Source organism: Piliocolobus tephrosceles, chromosome 13, assembly GCF_002776525.5.
Source record: "Piliocolobus tephrosceles isolate RC106 chromosome 13, ASM277652v3, whole genome shotgun sequence".
Lineage (NCBI taxonomy): Eukaryota > Metazoa > Chordata > Mammalia > Primates > Cercopithecidae > Piliocolobus > Piliocolobus tephrosceles.
This window is the reverse complement of record NC_045446.1, coordinates 38,183,191-38,210,359: the sequence shown is the minus strand read 5'-3', so window position 1 is coordinate 38,210,359 and position 27,169 is coordinate 38,183,191. Positions and strand designations below refer to the sequence as shown.

The following is a 27,169-nucleotide window of genomic DNA, read 5'->3' as shown; positions in this document are numbered from 1 at the left end:
TTCAATTGAGAATTTTAAAGTCCATCTTTTATGATTCTATAATCTACTTTATTTCTCTAAACTTTGTTTGTACTTTTCACCATTTACTCATTTCCCTATATGTGTTTTCCTTTTAACTACCAACCATCTTTTCCTCAAACTGAATTATCATTTATAATTTGGATCCTGCTTTCAACTTCTTATCTAAGCAAAATGTCATATAATTACCCGTAGAACATGTCCATGTTAGCCTTTTTTAGTCAAAGATTTTCATGCCTGTTTCGAAACAGTGGTGGCCTAGGCTTGCACAACATACTTTGTTTGTTGTTCATGCTGTTGGAATGACAATCATTTCACTGTCGGAGTGATAGTCTATGAAGGCACATAGAGCAGAGAGTCAGTTTTCGTTACTTGCTTTTTCAATGATTGTAACTATGAGTAATACATGTCACCTTTTGTCCAGAATACATTTTATATTAACAATTGACTTGCAAACTTTATATATATAATATAAATATACATAAATGTATAAAATATATATTTCATAGTATATATCTACATATACACAAATTCTTATATAGGTACGTGTGTGTGTGTGTGTATGTCTATGTTTTTCAGAGTGCTGAGCCAAAAAAGTAAGAATGCTTTAAATATGCCGTTCAACAAATTAATGAATAACTAATGGATTAAAACGCACCACGAGGGAAATACCTGGACCTCATCTAGTTTGGACCCCTAAACTAATGATAACTTTTACTAACTTAGTCTCTGACAAAACATCAGTGTGCACCTCTGGCAGTCTACAGAGGATTCATGGACTAAGGACTAATGAATAAAGGTGAAATCTTACATTAAATGTTCTAAGGCAACCCCTACAGCTATTTTACCTCTCAGTTAATACAAGAATACCAGCCCCATCGGTTGCCAACTTTTCAGCGGTTTGCTCTTCTTATGGATCACCTGCTTGTATTGTGAAATCTCACATTTTGTGTTTCATAGGCTGTATATTTTATTTGACCACCATTTAAAAAGAAATCTTTTCATTTCCACAATCACGGTCATGTTTCAATAAGCAGCAGGCTACAGTCTCACAATCTGCATCCAGGAAATATCTTTAAGTATTAACTTCCTTCCAATTAAAACATTGCTCTGATGAGCTGCCCAGTGGAACAAAGTTGCATTCCCTAACAGTCTTTAGCCCCACCCAGCTGATCTCTTGCATACAGAAATGTGAGAACTTCTAGTACCAACTTACTAAAAGCATCTCTCTGCAGCCTTGTCTATGCCTTCACTTAGCCCATTTTACTTTCATTGCCGCCTCTCTGAGATGGGATGAGTGCTGCTGTGGTTTAAAGGCAAAATATATCTTCAAGAAAAACGACTCTAAAATTCATCCATCCTATTGAAGTTAATTGTCCAGGAAAGGCATTAACACAGAAAACTTCTTAGAGTCAGCTCTGCGTGTTTTATTTCCTTTGGATTTCCAAGCGAAAATAATTACAGGAAAGCCTATTGTTATGATTGACTAGAACACCGTGATTTTATCCTATCCCTTAATTTTAAAGAATTCAATAGTATGAACTTTGCTTTACATAATTATTTGGGAATTTTACAATGTCAGCTTTAAAATTTGAACTGGATAATTATTCTCCTGAAGGCTTCAGACATGAGCATGCTTCCAACTCAGGTTTTGCTTTACCCTGTTTGACTGAACTCTCTGGTGATTCTAGTCAACTGGAACTTCAGCACTCCAGTTCTGTCCCGACTGGTAAGCTAACCTTTAGATTGATATGTATGAGTATCTTAACTTATGTTTGTACTTCTTTAATGTCCGATGTGTAATAAATAAATGTTGATGTCATCCATTTTCTGGTGGTATAGCTGATGCCAATTTTAGTTTCTTCGGTTATTTTTTTCCCCAAAATGTATAAATAGACTTTTGAAGTAAAAACTAGAGGGCTGAAGTTTTTGTGCATAGAATTAAGTATCAGAAAACAAAGTCAGTAAACTCAGAAAAATATTAATGGTGTAATAGACTTTGTTCCTCTGAATGCTCAGGACTATCAAGGCTTAGTTTTGTTTGGCATGACTGGTGAAATCAGGAATCTCAACCATAAACTGCAAAGAAAACACTTGCCATTTTAATTCATCTTTTTTATCTCTTATTCCTAAGCACAATTGTATAAAGGGTAATATATTATTTATGTTCTCATTAAGAACAAGAGAATATTCCTTTTAGTTATTTTATGATCTGACTTAAGCAATTCTATATGAGCTGACAGTGTTAATAGAATTAAATGTGCAGAATAATTTTAAACCTTTGCGTGTTACTTACTTAGAATCTCAGTTTTTGTTCTTGCTCTGCAGGTCTGAGGGAAAAATACTATATACTAATAGTTTGCATTCACCAACAAATTCTGAAGGTTTGGTTTATAATGAACAACTCTTGTATGTCAATAGTGAATTAATTGTGCTTTGTAGAAAATTTGCATGATAGATATTTTAAATGTTGTACTAAAGTAAAACTGCTATAATTTGTTTATCTTTCCTTATAAAAGAAGGCATTGTAATGGGAATGGAAAAGTTAAGCAAAGCTATTATAACTCTGGATATTGTTGGACACTGATCTCTGTCACATGAAAAACCTTGTAGAAATAATAAATTCCATTACACAATAAGAGGATTCTTCTAAGAATTTTGGCAAACTTCCTTATTATATAATCCCCAGTCAATTTCTGATTTATTGCTCATAGACTATTATGTATTATATGAGTTGTTTTACAGTATGAGTTCTATAAACAAGAGATAAGATGTTCTTTTATAAATTTTCTTTCAACTGTAAGAAAAAATCTCCATGCTGTTATTTTGTCTTCTAAAATTGAGACTTCCTAGATATTGAACCTACAATTTCATAGAAGTGGGAAATTAATTTTTTACAGATGTACATAACTTTTTACAGTAGACTTGGTTAGAAAAATAGTTTAATAAAAAAAGAATTGATAGGTTAAATATTCATGTCTTTTTCACCATATTTTTGTCTTCTAGTCATTTCTGTCAGAGTTAGCACATCCATTCCATTAGATTCAACTATTGTCTTTATGCAGTTGGCCAACACATCCATAGTACAGGTACAATGTCATTTTCAGAGATGCATACTATAAACAGACTAGAAGCCACTTCCATCATGTTATTCTGGCTATGCCTCAAACTCAACACATCTCAGTTGAAATCCCTCAGAATGCTTCCTCTTTTTGCTTCCATAATTTTTGTATGACTCTTAAGTTATCTCAATATTCCTTAACATTTATTGCACCAGCTCACCACAACCTCTGCCGCCTGGGTTCAAGCGATTCTCCTGCCTCAGCCTCCAGAGTAGCTGGGATTACAGGCATGCACAGCCACGCCAGTTAATTTTTGTATTTTCACTAGAGACGGGGTTTCTCTGTGTTGGTCAGGCTGGTCTCAAACTCCCGACCTCAGGTGATCCGCCCACCTCGGCCTCCCAAAGTGCTGGGATTACAGGCATGAGCCACCGCACCCAGCCCAATTTTGCCTATCTTTAGATGATCAATAAACTATCTATATTGTCCATGTTTGTATCTGACTTCCACATTCTCATGTTTCAGCTTTGATGTTGATTGTCCTTTCTTTTTCCTACTCTATAATTTGAGATCTCAAAAGCTAAATACACTTGTTTATAGTCTCTGAAAATTCTATTCAGAAAGTTCTTGCTTCAGTATGAGCAGAAAATATAAGCTATAATGACAATCTGATATTTGATATTCTCATTTTTTATAATTTGTAAATAAATACAAAAGTCTATGTCATTTATTTTTGTACTTTTCTGAGCTATATATAATATTTGAATACTGGTTGGGACAGAAGTAGAAGTTGCCTACCTAGGAATGCAATCTATCAGGTAATTCAGGATTCCCATCTAAATTAACATTTTTATTGTGTAAACTTTGCAGCAGAGAAGTAATTACCTGGACTCTAGAGTCATACTAGTATTCAGAGTTTGCTCTGCTACTAATTGCATGACTTCAGAAAGTTAAATGAATCACTCTGTGTTTCTGATTCCTTATATATATTAAGGGTGTAAAGATCCCTACCTCATGGAGTATTTAAGAACATTAAATGATATAATGTCAAAAACCATTTAGCACAATGTCTGCAACTAATAGCTAGCATATGCTAACTATCATTCAAAATACACTCTGGAGGTGAGATTACTTATTATAATGGTTTTCCAGAAGGTGATGATTCACCATGTGCTAGGGCTCACAATTTATATGAAGCAAATTGCAAAATCCTATGTATTACAAACTGAGCTTCTCAAACTGATACACAGTTATCCCCAGGAATGTTTGACAGTGTGTATTTTATATATATATATATATGTTTCACTTCTTTGGTAGGAAGTGAAACAAATGTCATGATTCTTTTTCTAATTTTTTAAATTTTTCATCTTTGTGGGTACATAGTGTGGCGTGTGTGTGTGTGTGTGTGTGTGTGTATTATTTATTTATTATTTATTATTTGAAATGGAGTTTTGCTCTTGTTGCCCAGGCTGGAGTGCACTGGCATGATCTCAGCTCACCGCACTCTCCACCTCCTGGGTCCAAGCAATTCTCCTGCCTCAGCCTCCCGAGTAGCTGGGATTACAGGCATGGGCTACCATGCTAGGTTAATTTTGTAATTTTAGTAGAAATGAGGTTTCTCCATGTTCATCAGGCTCATGCCACCACAGGTGGCTAATTTTTTGTATTTTTAGTAGAGACGGGATTTCGCCATGTTGGTCAAGCTAGTCTCGAACTCCTGACCTCAGGTGATCCACTCAACTTTGCCTCCCAAAGTGCTGGAATTACAGGTGTTAGCCACCGTGTCCCGCCATATATATATATTTGTGGGGGTACATGACAGATTTAGATACAGGCATACAATGCATAACAATCACATCATAGTAAAGAGAGTATCTCTCACCTCAAGCATTTATTCTTTCTTTGTGTTACAAACATTCCCATTACATTCTGATAAAATGTCAGACTGCAAAGGACTCCTTTTGACCTACAGATGTCTGTGGGCATTCCTGTGTTTCTACCAATAGAAGTATTTCTAAAATAATGTATGTGAGGCACTGGAAAAAACAGAAAGGTGTTGGCTGCAGGAAGACCTTGGTTTCTGTTGGCTGCTTGGGTGTTGACGCCTGATGATGACAGTGGCATCTCCATAGTCTTAATGAGGTCAGTAATTTGTCTTGAATTCAGTGTGTCTGTGTTAGCTTTAGGTATTAGCAACATGTAACAATGTTCTGAAGATATCAGGAGTCCTTGTAAAGTGGTTGGAAATTTTACTTTACTTCAGTGGAAATTGGAAAAGGAAAATAAGGCTATGTATATACCAGAAATTAAATTTCTCTATTTTGTTCCCACTCTGGACAAAAAGAAGCCAGAAAAAAAGACTTCCTGCTTTCATCATTAAGAGTTAATGTAGCCTTTAGAAATAAGATGCCTTCTTTGAATTATGAATAATGCATTAAAGAGGAAACAGAGAGAGGAACAATCATACATTATCTAGACCAAAGTGACTAAGTTGTAGATGGGCAGAGCTAGATTTATAAGCTGCTTTTATAGGGAACAAGTGAGACCAAAAGAGTATGAGTGAATTGTCTCAGGTCACTCAGATAATTAGATATAAAAGTCAGCCTATAATTCTCTGTATCCTGAATTGTTATACCCTTATGTGTCTTCTTACTCCCAAGGGTCATCATTACATAAGATATGACTTGGACTTTGACATAGAACAACTATGAATGTAGCACAGACACAGGAGATTTTAGAACTTGTGCAAGTTATTTAAAATTTCTCTGTCTATTCTCAGTGAGACACCTACTTTGTAGAGTTGACTGTGGGATTAAAAAATGTGTGAAAAATACTTTGTGCAGGGAAGGGGCCTAGAATATACATTTAATGGGTGAGATGATGGCCCATTTCTTTTTTTCCATTGTTCTGCCTATTTATCTTACTGTCTTGTGACTTCTCAACCTCCAAATTCCTGGGCCATTCATATCAATTGCTATAAGGACAAGAGATATATATATTGAATCTGAAAACCAAGAAAAGTCCAACAAATACTCATATTACCCTGAGTTTCCTAGTTAATTCCTGCAACTACATGACTTTTAGACCAAACAAATGCTCTTGAGAGTGAATTGCATAAATTGCAAAAAATACAAAGATCTGGGAGTCAGTCTAACCATCTTTAGTAATATAAGAATCCCCATCTCATCATTTCTTTGTTTATTGTCCTCTAACATTAAATAAATTATATTTTTCTTCTATTTGTTCTGCAGATGTTTTCTTGAGAATTCTTATCTGATTCCATAGTGGATGAGCACAACTCAGCATTTTATAGTTCTTCTTTTCCACTGAATAATTGACTCTAGCTAGTGAAATTTCAGAATTCATGCTTCATTTTCAAGGCCAACATGAAGACATGTCTCAAAGCAAAAGCATTTACAGAAGTATTAATTCTACAGTAGAGCCAAGGAGTGGGTTTTGGAAATCACAGCTTCCACAAACAGATACTACATATTTTACAATTTCTCATGAACACAAGGATGACCACGGAGAGCTTGGACTTTTTTTTTTATCTTATTTTGCTTAGAAAATCAAATAAAACATTTCTTAAAAATTTCCTCATATCCTTTTATAGGTATTCTTCATAAGATTCATTAAAACAAAGTAGAGCTTTATTAACTTCATAAAATACATACTCAGTCACAGAGACTTGAATTGAAAAAGGCAATTTTATCACCAAAAAAGGTGAGCAGAATAAGAATTAGTGAAAGTTCCAGTGTATAAAATGTTCACTATTTGTCAGTCAACAGTATAATGTAGGACCTACCAAAATGTAAGACATTGTACAAGCATAAAAATTCATTAAGAGAAGAATAAAGCATGGCCCCTGCTTTTAGTTAATATTAGAGAAGACATTCACTCATCACATTAGTACTTACAGAGTAGCCATATATGTTACGTGCTTTGACACACACACATACACACATGCATAACAGTGTGTATGTGTAAGCCAACTGCCTAAACTGGTAACAACACTATTATTCCTGGAATCACTGGCATATCCTGGCTCCTCCTCATCCATGGGTCTCCAGCAATAATTAAGAGTCATTCTTTCAGCCTTATCTTCATACTCTCATCTCACCCTGTAGAAGTCAGTATCAGGATCGTTTGTGGTAGATGGTTACAAAGAAGTAGAAGGCAACAGAACAACAACAACAAAAAAGATCCTGCATGAGGAAGGTTCACAGTATAGACAACACTGTCTGTATTGAATGAAATTAAACTATATGGGTAGTTTAATATAGTTTTTTTGTTTGTTTGTTTTGTTTTAGACGGAGTCTCGCTCTGTCACCCAGGCTGGAGTGCAGTGGCGCAATCTTGGCTCACTGCAACTTCCACCTCCCAGGTTCAAGCGATTCTCCTGCCTTGGCCTCCTGAGTAGCTGGGACTACAGGTGCATGCCACCACGCCTGGCTGGTTTTTTTCTTTTGTATTTTTAGCAGAGACGGGGTTTCATCGTGTTAGCCAGGATGGTCTCGATCTACTGACCTTGTGATCCTCCCGCCTCGGCCTCCCAAAGTGCTGGGATTAAAGGTCTGAGCCACCACACTCTGCCTAATATAGTTTAATTTCAGACTTTCATCTCCTAAAACGTAAGCTTTAGAAGTCTCTTCCAGGGTTTACTCCATAGTCTTAAGTCATACTACTCTTTATTCTTGTCAGCCTTCCCCTACTGCTTCTTTCTAATGAACGCAATCCTGAGCTCTGCCTTGGCCACTGTTTTAGTCCTCATCCACATTAGGCTTCTTTTCCCTAATGAATATAACATTTTTCTTAGGCTTCTTTTCCATAATGAATGTAACATTTTTCTTTTGCATCCTCTGCCCCCATGACATCTCACTCAAGCCCGCCTGTGGAGCCCCTGTGCACTCTCTATGACTCCAGTCTCTTCCTCAGGTTTTGGGAGCCATCAAAAATGGTGGTGAAGGAGGACCTCCTCCCATCACCCAGTTCCAGCAAGGCAAGTGGTGGGTGGAAGCAGTATTCTCTCTCCACCATTAGAGGCACGTGTTAGGGAGGACTAGGGGATTTAGGATGGTTCTGGAAGTCAAATTAAAATGTTTATGTTGTACCTGAGTCACACAATGAATTAATTAAATTAATTTCCTGGAATTTGGATTAAATTCATATTCAGGAAATGAATTAAATTCATATCCTGGAAACTGTCACTCGGTATTATCATGTTTCTAAGTGGAAATTTTTTCCATCTTCCATGCTACAGACTTTTGAATTTACCTCTTGTAGCACCCATGAGCTGTTTGTAACTCGGGAATGATCACTTAAGGGAGAAATGAGGTAGCTATTCGTTATAGTGTATGCTGAAGGAAAAATAAATGATAAAGTAGAAGTGTTCTGGCCTTTTGGTAGAAGAGATAAATATGGTCCAAAGAAGATAGAAAAGGAAAGAAATTATAAAGAAACACAGACTTTTAAAAAGAAAGGAGGAGGGCATTCCTGGAGAATGAAATGACAAGAATAAAGAGCATATTATCACAAAGCATTCATTCGTGTGTCTGTCAGTTTATTTTTTGCCATCCCTGAATACATGCCTTTCTTTCCAGTATGAATATTCTAATGTTCTCTTGGAAAGTTATCCCTTTTCCAAGGAATATCCTGTGGCTATGGAAGTTGTTAACATAGTTTGTGCCCCATATTTATGCTATGCCTGAAGCCATTCTGCCTTCCAACGCAGACTTCCAACTTACTGGCTTATGGTTGAGCCAATAACTTCTTTATTGTTTATGCCTAATTTGAGTTGACACTTCTGTCACTTGCAACAGTAAGAGTTCTCAGTGACAGATGTGATCATGAATTTCTAGTTTTGGTGGATGGCAACAAGATCTACCTGGCTCATACAAAAGATGCATGTTCTAAAGTAGTGGGAGGTTAAGTCAAATGTGGATAGAAAAGCAAATCTCAAATGCTAATTAATAGCATTGGCCGGTAGCCTTGATAGTTATCTTACTATTTGTGGGAGATCAATTTTAGGTTTCCTCTTTTTTATTTTTTTCCTGTTCAAGTAACATTAATCTGGTAACATTAATCTGCGCCTGCAGCCAAGCAATCATTCATTGTTTATGGAAATCTAACAAACTGTGGCCTTGAGCTCTGCTCTCAAGGTTCCTGACTCCATATCCTTTTGCAGCTAAAATAGATGGAAACTGAGCCTTATATAGAAATGTAATGGGTCCCTAAGGCAACATTTTACTTTTCTCTTCCTCCCACTAAAGAGAAAATTTTATTTAATTTGTAGGGGGAGGAGGAGCTGCTTAATCTTAGGCTGTTTACAGAAACTCCTCCAGGGGTCTCAGATTGGCCAAGCCTGTCTGATTCAGTTCTATTTCAGGGCAGAATTCATGTGGGTCTTTTATGTTCCTGTTTGTGATTTCATGCAGGGATGGGACACAGGCATAAATTTATACTTGTATAACCACTGAGACATGTCATATTTAACCATCTGGTTAGGAACTGGGCCAAAGATTCTTTCACACTCTGAGAAACTGGCTATGGAAGTTGTTGATATATTAATGACTATCCTTTTCTTCTGTATTTTCAGGTTACTTCAGGGGAAAATGCCCATGGATTTTTATCTTCCTTAGTATGAGGAAACTTATTTTCTTCAGCGGATGGTTTTAGGAAAAAATACATAAGGTCTACCTTGGCAGTTGCAGTATAAAACTACATCAGTGCTCATTGTCCTCTTTATGGAAACAGCGGCCATGTTTTTTGTTTTGTTTTGTTTTGTTTTGTTTTGTTCTAAGAAACCTTCTTTGTCTCTTTCTCAATTGTAATGTTAGTAGATAAAACCACAGTGTCTGGGAGTTAGCCTGACTAATTTATGACCATACAGTATGTTATTGATTTAGAAGGGAGCCTAAGTTTATCCAATCAGAATGAACTTTAAGGCTTTAGTTGGTAATTCTGGACTTACTTTCTGGGCTTGGAAAGACTATGAGGCTTCAAACTGAAATTTGATGCAGGCATGAGGAGAGGGCCTGGTATTGTTGAGGATGACCTGGGGAGCCTGAAAATGAAGAAAACCCAAAGGAAACAGACCCAAGAGATTGCTTTTACTGTAATGTTGGAACATAAATCTGGCTCTGCCTGAAGCTAACCTGAACTAGGAGCTCATTAAAATTTAGTTCATTTTATTTGCTTAAACCAATTTACACAAAGACATGTAGCTATCTGTAGTTTGATAATATAAAAAATATTTTCCTTTGGGAGGCGGAGACAGGCGGATCACGAGGTCAGGAGATCGAGACCATCCTGGCTAACACAGTGAAACCCTGTCTCTACTAAAAAATACAAAAAACTAGCTGGGCGAGGTGGCGGGCGCCTGTAGTCCCAGCTACTCCGGAGGCTGAGGCAGGAGAATAGCATAAACCCGGGAGGCAAAGCTTGCAGTGAGCTGAGATCTGGCCACTGCACTCCAGCCTGGATGACAGAGCGAGACTCCGTCTCAAAAAAAAAAAAAAAAAAAAAAAAAAAAAAAAAGAAGTATTTTCTCCTTTTGCCTCTTCTCTCAGAACACTTTCCTTTTCTTCAAAATTTATCTCAAATATTGTCTCATCTGTGAGGCTTTCTTTGGCACAGGTGTATAGTCGGTCACTCTATCATAATCTTTATCATATGCTATATTTGCTTATCTGTATCTTGTGTTATAAATTACTATAATTCATTGTAATATATTTATTTAGCACCTCTTCTGTGCCACACTGGGTTAAGCTTTAGAGAGTTGATGCTGAACAAGGTCAACATGGTTTATGCCCTGTGTGTACTATTTAACTGATAGGTTATTGACAATTAGAGATATGATGTGTTTTAGCAAAAGGAAGACACAGAGAACCAGGGAAGCCATGCAAGCAGATATTAAACAAAAGATTACATGTATGATATATCTTGGAGATAGCAAAAGAAAGTTGCACAATACTAAATGTGATCACTCCTAGAGAGAATTGGCCTCTTGGTAATAGTGTTTCATTTGCTTTGTTTTAATCACTGGGAGCTGTTTTAACTACATGTATATAATAGAAATTTTTAAAAACTTATTGAATTTGTAAATGATTCAAAACATATTTACCTCTGAACCTTCCTTGGCTAACACGCCTCCACAAAAATCTTTCCTGCTCTAAATTCTCAGTCTAAATTTTATTGAATATCCATATTGCTTTTATTTTATTTATTTACATTTTGAGAGTTGATGCTTGGCATTAATAAGCCTTATATCTAAGATCTTCAAAAGTGTCCAAAATCACAAATGCAGAAATTTTACCAAAGCTGGCACATTCTCCCTGAATCACGATTTCACCAAAAGTCACATATACAAGTACCACGTGCCCACAGCACAAGCTTGCCATCTTTTCAGTATTCACCAGCATTTTATCTTCTATGCTGTAAAAGTACAACATTGACTAGAACACTCAGTGAGAAAGAGAAATACACCCCATATTATGGGTTTTGTTCAAATGGTAGGTCAACATTGAGTTTAACAATTCACTCTTGAGAATATCTAAAATTTTATGTTCAAGATAAGAACCAAGAATTCATTTTATCATGTCTATTGACTTTATCTTTTCTTCTTCTAACCCAGTTTCTTCAGGTGGATTTTATTCTGCCTTATGCCAAGGATATTTTTTCCAAACAAAAGTTTGCATATGTGACTTTACAAGAGTTACCATTCACTCTCAAATTACAAATAGAGAAAAGATGAGAAGAGACAAATATATGAAGAGCTGAGTCTGACTTTGATCAAAAGCTAAGTGACTCATGCTACTTTGTGACTTCATAAAATAAAAAGTGAATCATAAGTGGATTTCCAATATGTTCACGAATATAGAAACCCTGAATACTAAGTACATGAATGTCATGATAGTGGAGTAGTAATATGTTTCATTCAATATACTATAAGTTTTTTGTTTGTTTGTTTTGTTTTTTTTTTTTTTTTTTACATTCAAGCTGTGTGAATAAAGCATTGACTCTTTCTGGATCTCAGTTTTTCATCTGTAGAAGAGGTGTAAGATTTTCTATTTTTATTACTATCCCTGAGAGCCTGCCAGTTCTGAACATACAGCTATCAAATGAAAGCTTTATTGCCAGTAAAAATCTATTGAAGTTGTAATAATTTTAGGCAGAATATTTACATTTACACTTATGATATCTGTGACTTATTTATTCATTTGTGGAAAGGTCAGTTTAAATTTGAGATACAGCTTGTGTTGAAAAAAAAAGTGAAGCAAACTGATCCCCTGGAGATTGGATTCAAGATATTAATTAGTTAGGTTTAGGGTAGGACTCTCATAAACTAAAATTTCTTACAAATATTTTATACAAAATTTCTAACTGACCTCACATAATCTTTTAAGTTACATTATTTCCAGAATGTCATTCATTAAATATACATATCTGTGTGTTTGTGTGTGTGTGTGTGTGTGTGTGTGTGTGTGTGTGTATCTTAAGAATCCTACATGATGGATCTTCTTCAATGAAACAAATTACGCACAGTCCAGTGGGAAGACAGCCACTTAAATCTTTTCTTTTTTTTAAGGCAACATTATTTGTGCTATAGTAAATGTTTGAATGATGTGTTGTGGAAACACAGGGGAGGGAATTAAATTCTGTAGAGAAACTATACAGTGGAGAGGATATTTGAATAGAAACCTTATGAATGAAATTTCTGTATAAAGTTAAAATATAAAGGGGAAAATTAAGTCCAGGTAAAAGGAACGTCATGGTCAACCACATAAAGGCATGAAAAAGCAACACACAGTTGACAAAAAAAAAGTCAGTGTTTAATGCAACCCAGAAACCATCAGATATAGTCAATCATTTCTCCGGATGTCTAGAATTTTAAAAATATATTTAGGGCCGGGCGCGGTGGCTCAAGCCTGTAATCCCAGCCCTTTGGGAGGCCGAGAAGGGCGGATCACGAGGTCAGGAGATCGAGACCATTATGGCTAACACGGTGAAAACCCGTCTCTACTAAAATACAGAAAAACTAGCCGGGCGAGGTAGTGGGCGCCTGTAGTCCCAGCTACTCCGGAGGCTGAGGCAGGAGAATGGCGTGATCCCGGGAGGCGGAGCTTGCAGTGAGCTGAGATCCGGCCACTGCACTCCAGCCGGGGCGACAGAGCAAGACTCCGTGTCAAAAATATATATATATATATTTAGGAGAATAGCTTATTTATGATTCTCTTAGGCTAACTCCCTTCAACACACTCTACATTCTTCAAAGCAGGGATCATTTCTGATTTACCAAGCATAACATCTGGCCATAGTAGCTGTTCAACAGACAGCCGTTAAATGAATACTAATGGAGCTGGACTTTGGGTTGTGTGTGACAGAGATGGAAAATAAGGTTACGTTAAGTCAATCTGTAATAGGATTTAAACATAAGACAAACAGTTTAGCCTTTATTCCTCTAGTGAAGACATGCCACCAAGGGTGTTTAATTAGAATAGTGACATGGTTCAAGCTGTGCTATTGATAGTTTCAAAGGAAGAAATCTGCCTTCTCTGCTCTTGAAATATAACACAGGCCAATTTGGCTTATTTTGCCAATCACATTCAAGTTTATAAACGTCATGTTGAAGATTAGAAAGTCTAGAAATAATATGAGTTTAAAACTGTAAACCTCCATGCAATTCAAAATTTAGGAGAGGCAAAATTGTACCTCTACCTTTTTAGTACTTTTTCCAAATTAGGTCCAACAATTAAATTAAATTAACATAACATAGAGCAACAGGAGGAAGGCATAAAATTCATTTAATACAAGTTTTACATGGCACAGGAGCCTTTATAAAGAAATAAAGATCAAATATGCAGTTGAAGCTGAGAACCTATATACTGAATTACACAAGGATCAATAAATTATGAAAATGTGACAAGGCAAAGAGGCTTGGGCTATAGTCATTGATTGGGTGGAGAGGTGGCTAGAAGGATAAGTGTTCATCTAACAATGGCTATTTGTACAGATTTCTTTTGGCCTCAACTTCCTGTCTTTGATGACACTTCTAGTATAGGAAGCACATCATTCACATGTGAGTTTTATCTCCTGATTTTAAGAAACTGAAGGTCAGGGTGATAATCTTGCATCTAATGTTTGCATGTGCCTTTAACTAAAAATAGTTTATATGCCAGGGTGGTATATTTTAGAGTGGCACAATCTTAACTTCTACAAAAGTTTCTCCCATCTTCTCTTCTTGGGACTGGAAACAGCAAAACAACAGCAATGGACAAGAGGGGAGGGGTGTAATGTGACCTGTTTATTCACCATTTCTTCACTTGCTTTTCCACTCTTTCTCTCACAGTTTTTACAGCATGTGAGTTCTTCCAAAGCTGGTAGAGGATGAGAGGAGGAACATAAAGATGTCATACGACTAGTACTATTTTAATCTGACCTTTGAGTGCCCTGTCCAAATGCCAGCTTTCTTTTTCTAATGGATTTTTTTTTTTTTTTTTTTTTAGTGTTTTCTGGAGACTTTCTCTGATCAGAACCTCCACACCCCCTCTGGAGAGCTTGGGGAGTTCCTACACCACATTCCCTGGGAGACTGCTTACACTCAGAACTTGGAACTCACACACACCCCTTATTGCAGAGTTTTATTTACCTTGGCAGGCACTCTTCTTAAGTAGGCCCCTTTCAATATGTCTGGAGTTCATTTACCTTTCTAAGTACCCACTTATCCCCCAGGAAAACACAATAATAATACCTACAACACATTCTAGAAGGGCAAGCAGCTAAGTAGCTGCTCTTCAGTTCTCTCCTTGCTTCCTCATGAGGACACCTCCAACAACTCTGTCCTTATAAACTTTCAAGGAAAAAGTAGATGTGGATATCTGTGCTATTGGAACTCCAGGAAATAAAGATCAATTTTCCCTGAGGATAATTTTTTTCACTTATCACCCTGATTCTTTGGAAGCCCTAATAACCTTTCATTTGTGTAGTTCACGTGCGTATGGGTGAGAATCCCATCCTCCTCCTTGCAGTCACACTCAATCTCTGGAGTAGTTTTCTTGAAGCTGCTCTTATTTAGTTTGGGATAGGGGAGATGTACACTGAGAGAAGCTGTATGGCATATACAGCAGGCCATACTCTTCTTCCTTATAGCAGTTCTTATTCTTCCCTTTTATCGCCCATATTATCTGATAGTTGCAATGAAGCTGCGAGATGTGCTAAAGGAATCAGATGTGTGCTCCATGTTCTATAAACATGCCTAGCATCTTTCTTTAGAATGTGGGAATAATTTGTACCTTATGTTAATCTCTTCTCATGCTGCTATGGAGAAATACCCAAGACTCGGTAATTTATAAAGGAAAGAAGTTTAACTGACTCACAGTTTTGCATGGCTGAAAAGGCCTCAGGAAACTTACAATCAGGGCAAAAGAGGAACCAAAGAAGTCTTTCCTCACAAGGTGGTAGAAGAAAGAAGTGTCAAGCAAAGGGGGAAGCCCCTTATAATACAATCATATCTCATGAGAACTCACTCACTCACTGTCACAAGAACATCATGGGAAAAACCACCCCCATGATTTAATTATCTCCACCTGGTCCTGCCCTTGACACGTGGGAATTATTATGATTCAAGGTGAGATTTTGGTGGGAACTCAGAGCCAAACCACAGTGTTTGCAACTTTGAGCATCTTTGTAAACTAGAGAACAGGGAAAATTCTCATTTGCATCCTGTTAGATATTGTACAGCTTATTTAATACTCACATTGGTCCTAAGAGTTAGATATCATTATTCTCATTTTACAGATATGGAAATTGATGCAGAGCACATAATCTATCCTAGTTGCAGAATTCAACTATAAACCTGAGTGCATCTGATTATAAAGCCCAACACAATTCTACTCAGTTCTGAAATGTCTGAACAAGAAGCCTACTGATAGAGTAGATAATAATTTGGGACTAAAAGGTCATTGTCTGAACAATGGATATTTTGATGTATGGTCAGCTGTGGCCAGAGCAGTCACTCTATTCTAGCAGTCACTTTATTCCAGAAGATTCCTCTGAAAACCTGGGGAACTTAGGGCATTCATTATCAAGTTGTTTTGAATATAACTGGCTTTTAAGCATAGGACCCAATCATCCTCATAAACAATATACTGCATAGTCATGTTTCCAAGTAAAATGGCAGTTGAATGAAAGCTACTAATCCACGCCCAAGAAGCCATTGTCTAAACTCCAAGCTAAAGCTTAAGTTTCATGAGTGTCCTCTAATGGTCTTTTTATCCCTGCACATGTTAAAAGAAAATACAAAAGCCTTTTAAGAAACACTGAGATATATCTATACATGCAAAGGGTAGAGACAGCAAGAAACATTGGTAGCCAACAACAGTGTATTGTTGTAGTCTCTCAATTATAATGCAAATTTTGTGCTTTAAGTTTTTATTGAATATATCATAGAAGCTTATACATATGCTATTTCTGGTTGCAGTAAAGAAATTATCAAACATGATTTTATTGTAGATTTTGGAATTTGGTTTAATTAGTGATTTGGAACTATTTAAATACAGGTTTATATGGATGCAATACTTGTTCAATTTCTAAATTACTCATTTGAGCATTTAGTTTACATCATTTAAATTTTACATATGTGTGTAGCATCCAGTTTATATTCAAAATTTTACCTTGCCCTGATCTCCAAACATGAGTCAACCCATCCATCTTCAAATGCAAACATTATATTATTTGAAGTACTACATGGTTAGAATTATTCTTCTCAAAAAATCGGAAATCTGCCATGTGTTAATAAAATTGCTATGTGTTTCTGAGTAAACTCTTATTTTCTTTATGTTTTCATAACTACTATTAAAATAGCATTTATATTATTTCCTTCCTGGACAATGTCAAAAAATTAGCTTATATTTTAATATAAAGTAATATCTTCAAGGAAAAGATAAGGTGGTGTAGGGAGGACATCAGTATAATTACTTCAGAAATGAAAATTATTTTAAGTCTCTGGTACAAAGCTATTTCAGAAACTGCAGAGAAAAACGTGTACAAGGACAAATTAATCAGAGTATTCTCAATCAAAATGGTATAACTCAAAGTTAATAAGTTATTTATTCTCATTTAGGGAATATTACTGAGGTTTTGGCATGCATTAAGCGCACTGAAACATTAAGCTGGTCATTGAGCAGATGAAAGAACGTTCCGGCAAGGAGCATTTTGACGTGACATTACATTTTTGCTTCACTAATTTGAAAACTGTGCTGTTTCAGTTAATTATAGGTAATTTCTAAAATAAGTCAAGTTAATAGGAAGTGTAGAACCCAGAGAAATCACCTAACAGGGATTAAGGGTTTTTAATAAGTGAAGATTAATTTAAAAGTATAAAAGGCAAATATTATGTGATATCATTTGTATGAGGGATCTAAAACAGTCAGAGTAGAGTGGTGGTTTCCAACATCTTGGGGTCATAGGAAATGGGAAGGTATTAGTCAAAGGATACAAAGTTTCAGTTGTGCCAGATGAGTAAGTCCTAAAATCTACTATACAGCACAGTGTCACTAGCTAATAATACTATATTGCCTACTTAAAAATTTGCTAATAGGATATATCTTATGTTAAGTGTTCTGGTAACAAATAGTAATGAATAAAGAAGGCAAGAGTAAAAGTAAAAAAACAAAATAAGTTAAAGTACAAATGGCTTACAAAAAAATCAGTTTCTTAAATGCATAGTTAATATTCTAGGCGTTTGTGTGTTTGCTTTTTCGAAGTCTGAAAGCAAAAGCTCAGCCATAACTCTTTTCTGCACTTATGGTCCAATTGCTTCATTACATGTTAAGATATGAGTTTGCATTCACATATTTCTACCAAGCATCTTGCATGAACAAATACCTTCAACTTCTTCACCCTCTCAAACAATCTCCACCTTTAATAATGAGAATAATAATTACTCACTAAGTACTTATTCAGTACTAGTCACTGGTCTTACATGCTGTCATAATTTATTTAATCCTCATAACAAACCATTGAGAAAGGTACTCTAATTTAAAAAAGAAACTGAGGCACAGAGATGTTAACAAGATCACACAATTTGTAAATGGTAGATCAAAGTGGAATTTTTAAAAATGGATAATGCTCTTAAGACCTAACTAGATTACAATAAGGTCATAAAATGTAGGACTAATAAAACTGACCATAGTACATTTTCTTTTTAATACATTTTGTAATACGACAGCATTGAAACCTCTGTGAATGAATGACGCTGAAATCTTTTAAAATAGTATGTAAGATTGAAGACATATTTTCAGTAGTGCTATTTAACAAAATAGAAGGATTTATATAATAAATATTGTGTTAATTACTTCAGGCTGCTATAAGAAAATACCATAAACTCTGTGGCTTATAACAGAAATTCTCCCAGTTATGGAGGGTGGCAAGTTCAAGATCATGGTACCAAGAGATCAGGTGTCTAGTGAGGATCCACTTTCTTAATCACAGATGACCTTTCTTGCTGTGTTCCTCATGGGATGGAAAAAGTGAGGAGTCTTTCCTGAATCTCATCTATAAAAGCAATTAGCCTATTCGTGAGGTCTCTGTCCCCATGACCTAATCACATGCCAAAGCCCACACCTCCAGACACTATCACCTTGGGGGTTAGGATTTCAACACAAGAATTGGGGATGGGCTGGGCGCTCACCCCTGTAATCCCAGCACTTTGGGAGGCCAAGGCGGGCAGATCACGAGGTCAGAAGACCAAGACCATCCTGGCTAACATGGTGAAACCCCATCTCTATTAAAAACTACAAAAAATTACCCAGGCATGGTGGTGAGCGCCTGTAGTCCCAGCTACTCAGGAGGCTAAGGCAGGAGAATGGCGTGAACCCAGGAGACTGAACTTGCAGTGAGCTGAGATAGCACCACTGCACTCCAGCCTGGGTGACAGAGCGAGACTCCATCTAAAAAAATTACTAAATAAAAAGGAATTAGGGGCGGACACAAACATTCAGATCATAGCAAATACCAAGCCTCTTACACTTTACTTACTAAACATTGAGAATGGAGGCTCTCCACAGATAGTCACACTCTGTGGATCATTTCACCTCAGGGAATTGAATGATTTATGAAATACTAAAACAAATATCAAAACAAAATATGTCCATATACTCTGAAAATATTTGTAGCCCTCATTGACAGAAAAACAACAACAAAATAATCCCAGGGTACTCAAAGAAACTTTTTAATGATGATTTTGATTAATATTTTTTAAAGTTTTGTACTAACTTTTGTTGAGTTTGAACACATAAATATATTTTTCAAACTGAAGGCAGATAGCAGATCATATGAGCCCAGAAATGTAAGATGCTGCTCTGTGGGAAACAGTCTTAAGAGTGCTCTTCCTGTGATAAAGCCAACTTTAAGGTGAACATAAGAAAAAGTCAAGTTTTCTCTTTTTTAAAAATTATACTTAAAGTTCTGTGATACACGTGCAGAACGTGCAGTTTTGTTACCTAGGTATACACGTGCCATGGTGGTTTGCTGCACCCATCAACCTATCACCTACATTAGGTATTTCTCCTAATGCTATCCCTTCCCTCTGGTGCACCCCATGACAGGCCCCAGTGTGTGATGTTCCCCTCCCTGTGTCCACGTGTTGTCATTGTCCAACTCCCACTTATCAGTGAGAACATGCAGTGTTTAGTTTTCTATTCCTGTGTTAGTTTGCTGAGAATGATGGTTTCCAGCTTCATCCTTGTCGCTGCAAAAGACATTAACTCATCCTTTTTATAGCTCCAAAGCATTCTATGTTGTATATGTGCCACGTTTTCTTTATCCAGGCTATTATTGATGGGCATTTGGGTTGGTTCCAAGTCTTTGCTATCATAAATAGTGCTTCAATAAGCATATGTGTACATGTGTCTTTATAGCAGCATGATTTATAATCTTTTGGGTATATACCCAGTAATGGGACTACTGGGTCAAATGGTATTTCTAGTTCTAGATCCTTGAGGAATAGCCACACTGTCTTCCACAATGGTTGAACTAATTTACACTACTACCAACAGTATGAAAGCATTCCTATTTCTCCACATCCTTTCCAGCATCTGTTGTTTCCTGACTTTTAAATGATCGCCATTCTAACTGGTGTGAGATGGCATCTCATCGTAGTTTTGATTTGCATTCTCTAATGGCCATTGATGATGAGCTTTTTTTCATATGTTGGCCACATAAATATCTTCTTTTAAGAAGTGTCTGTACATATTCTTTGCCCACTTTGCTCAATTTTGGATGGGACTGTTTGTTTTTTCTTGTAAATTTGTTTAAGTTCTTCGTAGATTCTGGATATTAGACCTTTGTCAGATGGATACACTGCAAATATTTTCTCCCTTCTGTAGGTTGTCTGTTCACTCTGATGATAATTTCTTTTGCTGTGCAGCAGCTCTTTAGTTTAATTAGATCCCATTTGCCAATTTTGGCTTTAGTTGCAATTGCTTTTGGTGGTTTCATCATGAATTCTTTGCCCATGCCTATGTCCTAAATAGTATTGATTAGGTTTTCTGCTATGGTGTTTATGGTTTTAGGTCTTACATTTAAGTCTTTAATCCATCTTGACTTAATTTTTGTATAAGGTATAAGGAAGTCATCCAATTTCAGTTTTCTGCATATGGCTAGCCAGTTTTCCCAACACTATTTATTAAATAGTGAATCCTTTCCCCATTGCTTGATTTTATCAGGTTTGTCAAAGATCAGATGGTTGTAGATGTATGGCATTATTTCTCAGGCCTCTGTTCTGTTCCATTGGACTATATATCTGTTTTCATACCATTACCATGCTGTCTTGGTTACTGTAGCCTCAGTATAGTTTGAAGTCAGGTAGCGTGATGCCTCCAGTTGTGTTCTTTTTACTTAGGATTGTCTTAGCAATATGGGCTCTTTTTTGGTTCCATATGAAATTTAAAGTAGATTTTTCAAATTCTGTGAAGCAAGTCAATGGTAGCTTCATGAAGATAGCACTGAATCTATAAATTACTTTGGGCACTATGGCCATTTTCATGATATTAGTTCTTCCTATTCATGAGCATGGAATGCTTTTCCATTTGTTTGTGTCCTCTCTTATTTCCTTGAGCAGTGGTTTGTAGTTCTCGTTGAAGAAGTCCTTCACATCCCTTGTAAGTTGTATTCCTAGGTATTTTATTCTCTCTGTAGCAATTGTGAATGGGAGTTCACTCATGATTCGGCTCTCTGTTTATCAATTATTGGGGTATAAGAATGCTTGTGATTTTTGCACATTGATTTTGTATCCTAAGACTTTGCTGATGTTGTTTATAAGCTTAAGGAGATTTGGGGCTGAAACTCCCACACAATAATAGTGGAGGTCTTTAACACCCCACTGTCAATATTAGACAGATCAACGAGACGGAAAATTAACCAGGACATTCAGGACTTGAACTCAGCTCTGGACCAAGTGGACCTAATAGACATCGACACAACTCTCCACCCCAAATCAGCAGAATACACATTCTTCTCAGCACTACATCGCACTTATTCTAAAATGGGCTACATAATTGGAAGTAAAACACTCCTCAGCAAATGCAAAAGAATGGAAATCATAAGAAACAGTCTCTTAGACCACAGTGCAATCAAATTAGAACTCAGGATTAAGAAACTCACTCAAAACTGCACAACTACGTGGAAACTGAACAACCTGCTCCTGAATGACTACTGGGTAAATAACGAAATTAAGGCAGAAATAAATAAGTTCTTTGAAACAAATAGCAAGGACACAATATACCAGAATATCTGGAATAAAGTTAATGCAGTGTTTAGAGGGAAATTTATAGTACTAAATGCCCACAGAAGAAAGTGGGACAGATCTAAAATTGACACCGTAACATTTATGTGGCCAATGAACATATGACAAAATGCTCATCATTACTGGTCGTTACAAAAATGCAAATCAAAACCAAAATGAGATACCATCTCATATCCATTAGAATGCAATCATTAAAATGTCAGGAAACAACAGATGCTGGAGAGGATCTGGAGAAATAGGAACGCTTTTACACTGTTGGTGGGAGTGTAAATTAGTTCAACCATTGTGGAAGATAGTTTGGTGACTTCTCAAAGATCTAGAACTAGAAATACCATTTGACTGAGCAATCCCATTAATGGGTATATACCCAAAGGATTATAAATCATTCTACTATAAAGACACTTTAACACTTATGTTTATTGCGGTACTATTCACAATAGCAAAGACTTGGAACCAACCCAAATGTCTATCAATGATAGACTGGATAAATAAAATGTGGCACATATATACTATTGAAAACTATGCAGCCATTAAAATGGATGAGTTCACATCCTTTGCAGAGACGTAGATGAAGCTGGAAACCGTCATTCTCAGTAAACTAACACAATAATAGAAAAACAAACCCCACGTGTTCTCACTGATAACTGGGAGTTGAACAATGAGAACACGTGGACACAGGGAGGGGAATATCACACACTGGGGCCTGTCTGGTGATGAGGGGATAGGGGAAGTATAGTATTAACAGAAATACCTAATGTGGGTGACGGGTTGGTGGGTGTAGCAAACCACCATGGCATGTGTATACCTACGTAACAAAACAGCACGTTCTGTCCATATATCTCAGAACTTAAATTATAATATAGAGAAAAAATATATACATATTAAAAAAAGAACTAGAGAAGCAAGAGCAGACAAATTCAAAAGCTAGCAGAAGACAAGAAATAACTAACATCTGAGCAGAACTGAAGGAGATGGAGACCTGAAAAACTCTTCAAAAAATCAATGAATCCAAGAGTTGCTTTTTCTTTCTTTCTTTTTTTTTTTTTTGCAAAGATTAACAAAATAGATAGACTGCGAGCCAGACTAATACAGAAGAAAACAAAGAAGAATTGAATAGACACAATAAAAATGATAAAGGGGAGATCACCACTGATCCCACCAAAATACAAACTACTATCAGAGAATACTATAAATATCTGTATGCAAATAAACTAGAAAATCTAGTATAAACAGATAAATTCCTAGACAGATACACCCTCCCAAGACTGAGCCAGGAAGAAGTTGAATCCCTGAATAGATTAATAACAAGTTCTGAAACTGAATCAGTAATTAATAGCCTACCAACCAAAAAAAGCCCAGGACCAGACGGATTGACAACCAAATTCTTCCAGAGGTACAAAAAGGAGCTGGTACAATTCCTTCTGAAACTATTCCAAACAATAGAAAAAGAGGGACTCCTCCCTAACTCATTTTATGAGGCCAGCATCATCCTGATACAAAAAGCTGGCAAAGACACAACAAAAATTGTAAATTTCAGGCCAATATCCCTGACGAACATTAATGTGAAAATTCTCAATAAAATACTGGCAAACCAAATCTAGCAGCACATCAAAAAGCTTATCCACCACGATCAAGTTGGCTTCATCCCTGGAATGCAAGGCTAGTTCAACATATGCAAATCAATAAACATTATCCATCACATAAACAGAACCAATGACAAAAACCACGATTACCTCAATAGATGCAGAAGAGGCCTTTGACAAAATTTAACACCCCTTCATGTTAAAAACTCCCAATAAACTAGGTATTGATGAAATGTATCTCAAAATAATAAGAGCTATATATGACAAACCCACAGTCAGTATCATACTGAATGGGCAAAAGCTGGAAGCATTCCCTCTGAAAACCAGCACAAGACAGGGATACCCTCTCTCACCACTCCTATTCAACACAGTATTGGAAGTTCTGGCCAGGGCAATCAGGCAAGAGAAAGAAATAAACGGTATTCAAACAGGAAGAGAGGAAGTCAAATTGTCTCTGTTTGCAGATGACATGATTGTATATTTAGAAGCCCCATCATCTCAGCCTAAAATCTCCCTAAGCTGAAAAGAAACTTCAGCAAAGTTTCAGGATACAAAATCAATGGGCAAAAATCACAAGCATTCTTATACACCAATAATAGACAAACAGAGTCAAATCATGAGTGAACTCCCATTCACAATTGCTACAAAGTGAATAAAATACCTAGGAATACAACTTACAAGGGATGTGAAGGACTTCTTCAATGAGAACTACAAACCACTGCTCAAGGAAATAAGAGAGGACACAAACAAATGGAAAAACATTCCATGCTCATGGATAGGAAGAATCAATATCGTGAAAATGGCCATAGTGCCTAAAGTAATTTACAGATTCAATGCTATCTCCATCAAGCTGCCATTGACTTTCTTCACAAAATTAGAAAATACTACTTTAAGTTTTCTACTTTTCAAGAAAGAGTTAAATGATATATTTCAATTGGTGTGCAAATTAGTAAAGGTGAAATAAAAGTATTTACATACCTGAAGTGTATTTAAAAGGACTATTGCAAATAAATAAAGTTTAGTTATTTGAATTTGCATTTATCTCTATGCAAAGTGCTTATATTTAAGTATTTATCGATGTGATTTCTATTTGGACTACTGTAGGTTTAGTTAGATTTCAGAATCTAGAATGTATTTGTATGTAGTAATAAAAGAGACTTTTGAAAGATAATTTTTACGTATATGGGAATTCATATTACACCAGCACACTGATTACCAAACAAATATTTTTCCCATGAGATAAATGTAATTTGAATACAATATTGCATCACTCTCCTAAATTGACAAAGCGAAGCAAGTCAAGTTACAAATGTCACCAATGCCTAAACCATGTAAGGATACAAGTGTATTGATCAACATAAGTAACAAAATAATTTTTTTCTGTTTTACTTTTGGTGGATAAGACTTGGCAGGGTGTTAGTGTAAGGTAGACTGGAACTTTCCAGTTTCTGTGAGTTTACAACTGTCATGTATTATCTGTTTTCCAATGCAGAACTGTTAAACAAAGAACTAGGGTTGGATTTTAGCAAAAATTGTCCACATTATAACAACAATCACAACATAGATGTCATCGCATCACTATTAATCCACAGTATTTGGACATGTACAGCTAAATTCAGATCCCCAGTATCAGAAATAGTTTGACTTCCCTTCATACTCTGTACTCTACTCAGTTAATTTTTTCCTTCTCTGTCTCGATGTAGTATTTGAAAATAAACTTTTAGTTTTAGAACAGATTCAGGTTTACAGAAAATTTCAGAAAATAGTACAAAGAATCGCCACACTACATTTTCCATATTAACATATTGCATTAGTATAAGGCATTTTATATTCAATGAACCAATACTGATATATTATTATTAATTAAATTCCATACTTTATTCAGATTTCTTTAGTTATTTTCCTGTTTCAGGATCCCATCCAATACACCCCATTGCTTTTAGTTGCCATGTTTCCTTAGATTTCTCTTGGCCTTAACAGTTTCACAAACTTTCCTAGTTTTACCTAACCTTAACAGTTTTGAGTACAGGTCAAGTATTTTGTAGAATGTCTCTTAACTGATATTTGTTCTCTACCCATTTTATGTTTAGATCGGGATTATGTATTTTTGGAAAGACCACAGAAATACAGTGTCATTATGATCACGTCATGTCAAAGGTACCTACTATCAACATGACTTATGATTGCTGAAATTAATCTTAATCACCTGAAAGAGGTGGTATTTATCAGGTTTCTCCACTGTATTTATTTTTCTTCTCCTTACCATACTGTACTCTTTAGAAGGAGCTCACTGTACATAGTCCACATCTAAGGAATAGAGAGTTACGTTCCACCTCCTTGAGCTAGTAGTAGCAAGAGAAAATTTTGGAATTTTTCTTGTCTATTTTACCTCATTTGTTTACATATCCGCTTATTACTATTGGTATGGCCACCAAGTATACTTATTTTATACTTGGGGTTTTAATACAATACTGCTTTATTTGGTTGCTCCAATTGTTCCAGATTTGGCCACTGGGAGCTGTTTCAGTTGTCTCCATTGTCCCTTTGAATTGGCACTATCATTGTGAAGATTTTTTTTCCCTATTCATACATTCCTCACTTTTGGTTAAAACAAAATATTAGAGGCTCAACTTGTATATTTCCTTCCCCGATCCTACAATAAACAACTTCTCTAAAAACTCTGGTTCCTTTTATTGAAAAATATTATTAGAAACCACGATCTGGGTATTAAGTATGCTTATTAGTAATTCAACATTGCTACTTAATTCAAGGTCTCTCATCTGAAAGAAAAGAATATGTATGTGGTGAATAATAATCTGTATATATACTTTTAACTATCACTATTTCTCTGGGTAGCTATCTCTATCTATATTAAGCTAAATGTGAGTTGATACTGATGTACCTGACTCTAATCCATTACCACATACACCATTACAGCCTCCTCCCCCGTTTTTCTGTAACTTCCCACAGCTCCACAATCTACTATCCAATTATTTCCTAATTTTCAGTTTTAATACACATGTGTAAAGTTATCAGGATTGTTAACCCATAGCCCCATTCAAAACTACTTCATCAACCAGGGTACAGTTATTTATACTCTTTTTTATATTCTTTTGCCTTTAGTATTACAGATTCCATTCATTTCCAAATTTGCTTAGGTCAGCCACATTCTGCTCCAAACCCCTGGCACTTAGGTTGTTTTATGTATTTGTAATACAGATGGAAGGATTTGGTATAATACATTATTCCTCTTATCTTAGAATACTCTACTAAAAGAATTTTTTAAAATTTGCATATATTAGGGTTGTCTCTTTGTGTCACAAATTTCTAAGTGTTTTCACAAATGCATAATGGCATGTATCTATCATTACAATATCATAAGCAATAATTTCACTACATTAAATATCCACTGGGCTTCATTAATTAACCTCCCTCCTCCTGAAACTGAACACAACCACTAATTTTTTTTTTTTTTTTTACCATCTCAATAATTTTTCCATTTAGAGAATCTCATATAATTTGGAATCATACTATGCATTTAAGGTTTATCCATGTCTTTTTATGGCTTGATAGCTCATTAAGATTTATTGTTGAATAATATTCTGTTGTATGACTGTATCACCCTTCATTTAACCATTCACTTGTTAAAGATATATTGAATGCTTCCTGTTTGGGACAATTATAGATAAAGCTACTTAACTTTT

The 27,169-nt window shown here is 35.9% G+C and overlaps 1 protein-coding gene across 1 annotated transcript in view; it reads left to right on the top strand.

The window, feature by feature from the left end:
- Positions 1 to 1,539: 1,539 nt before the first annotated feature.
- The window catches only part of ANO3 (anoctamin 3), a 474,227-nt gene continuing 448,597 nt past the window's right edge, over positions 1,540 to 27,169 (top strand). The window contains exon 1 of the mRNA XM_026454059.1: positions 1,540 to 1,747. Coding sequence (XP_026309844.1) covers positions 1,594 to 1,747 — 154 coding nt within the window. The 5' untranslated portion in view covers positions 1,540 to 1,593. The remainder of the gene's footprint in view (positions 1,748 to 27,169) is intronic.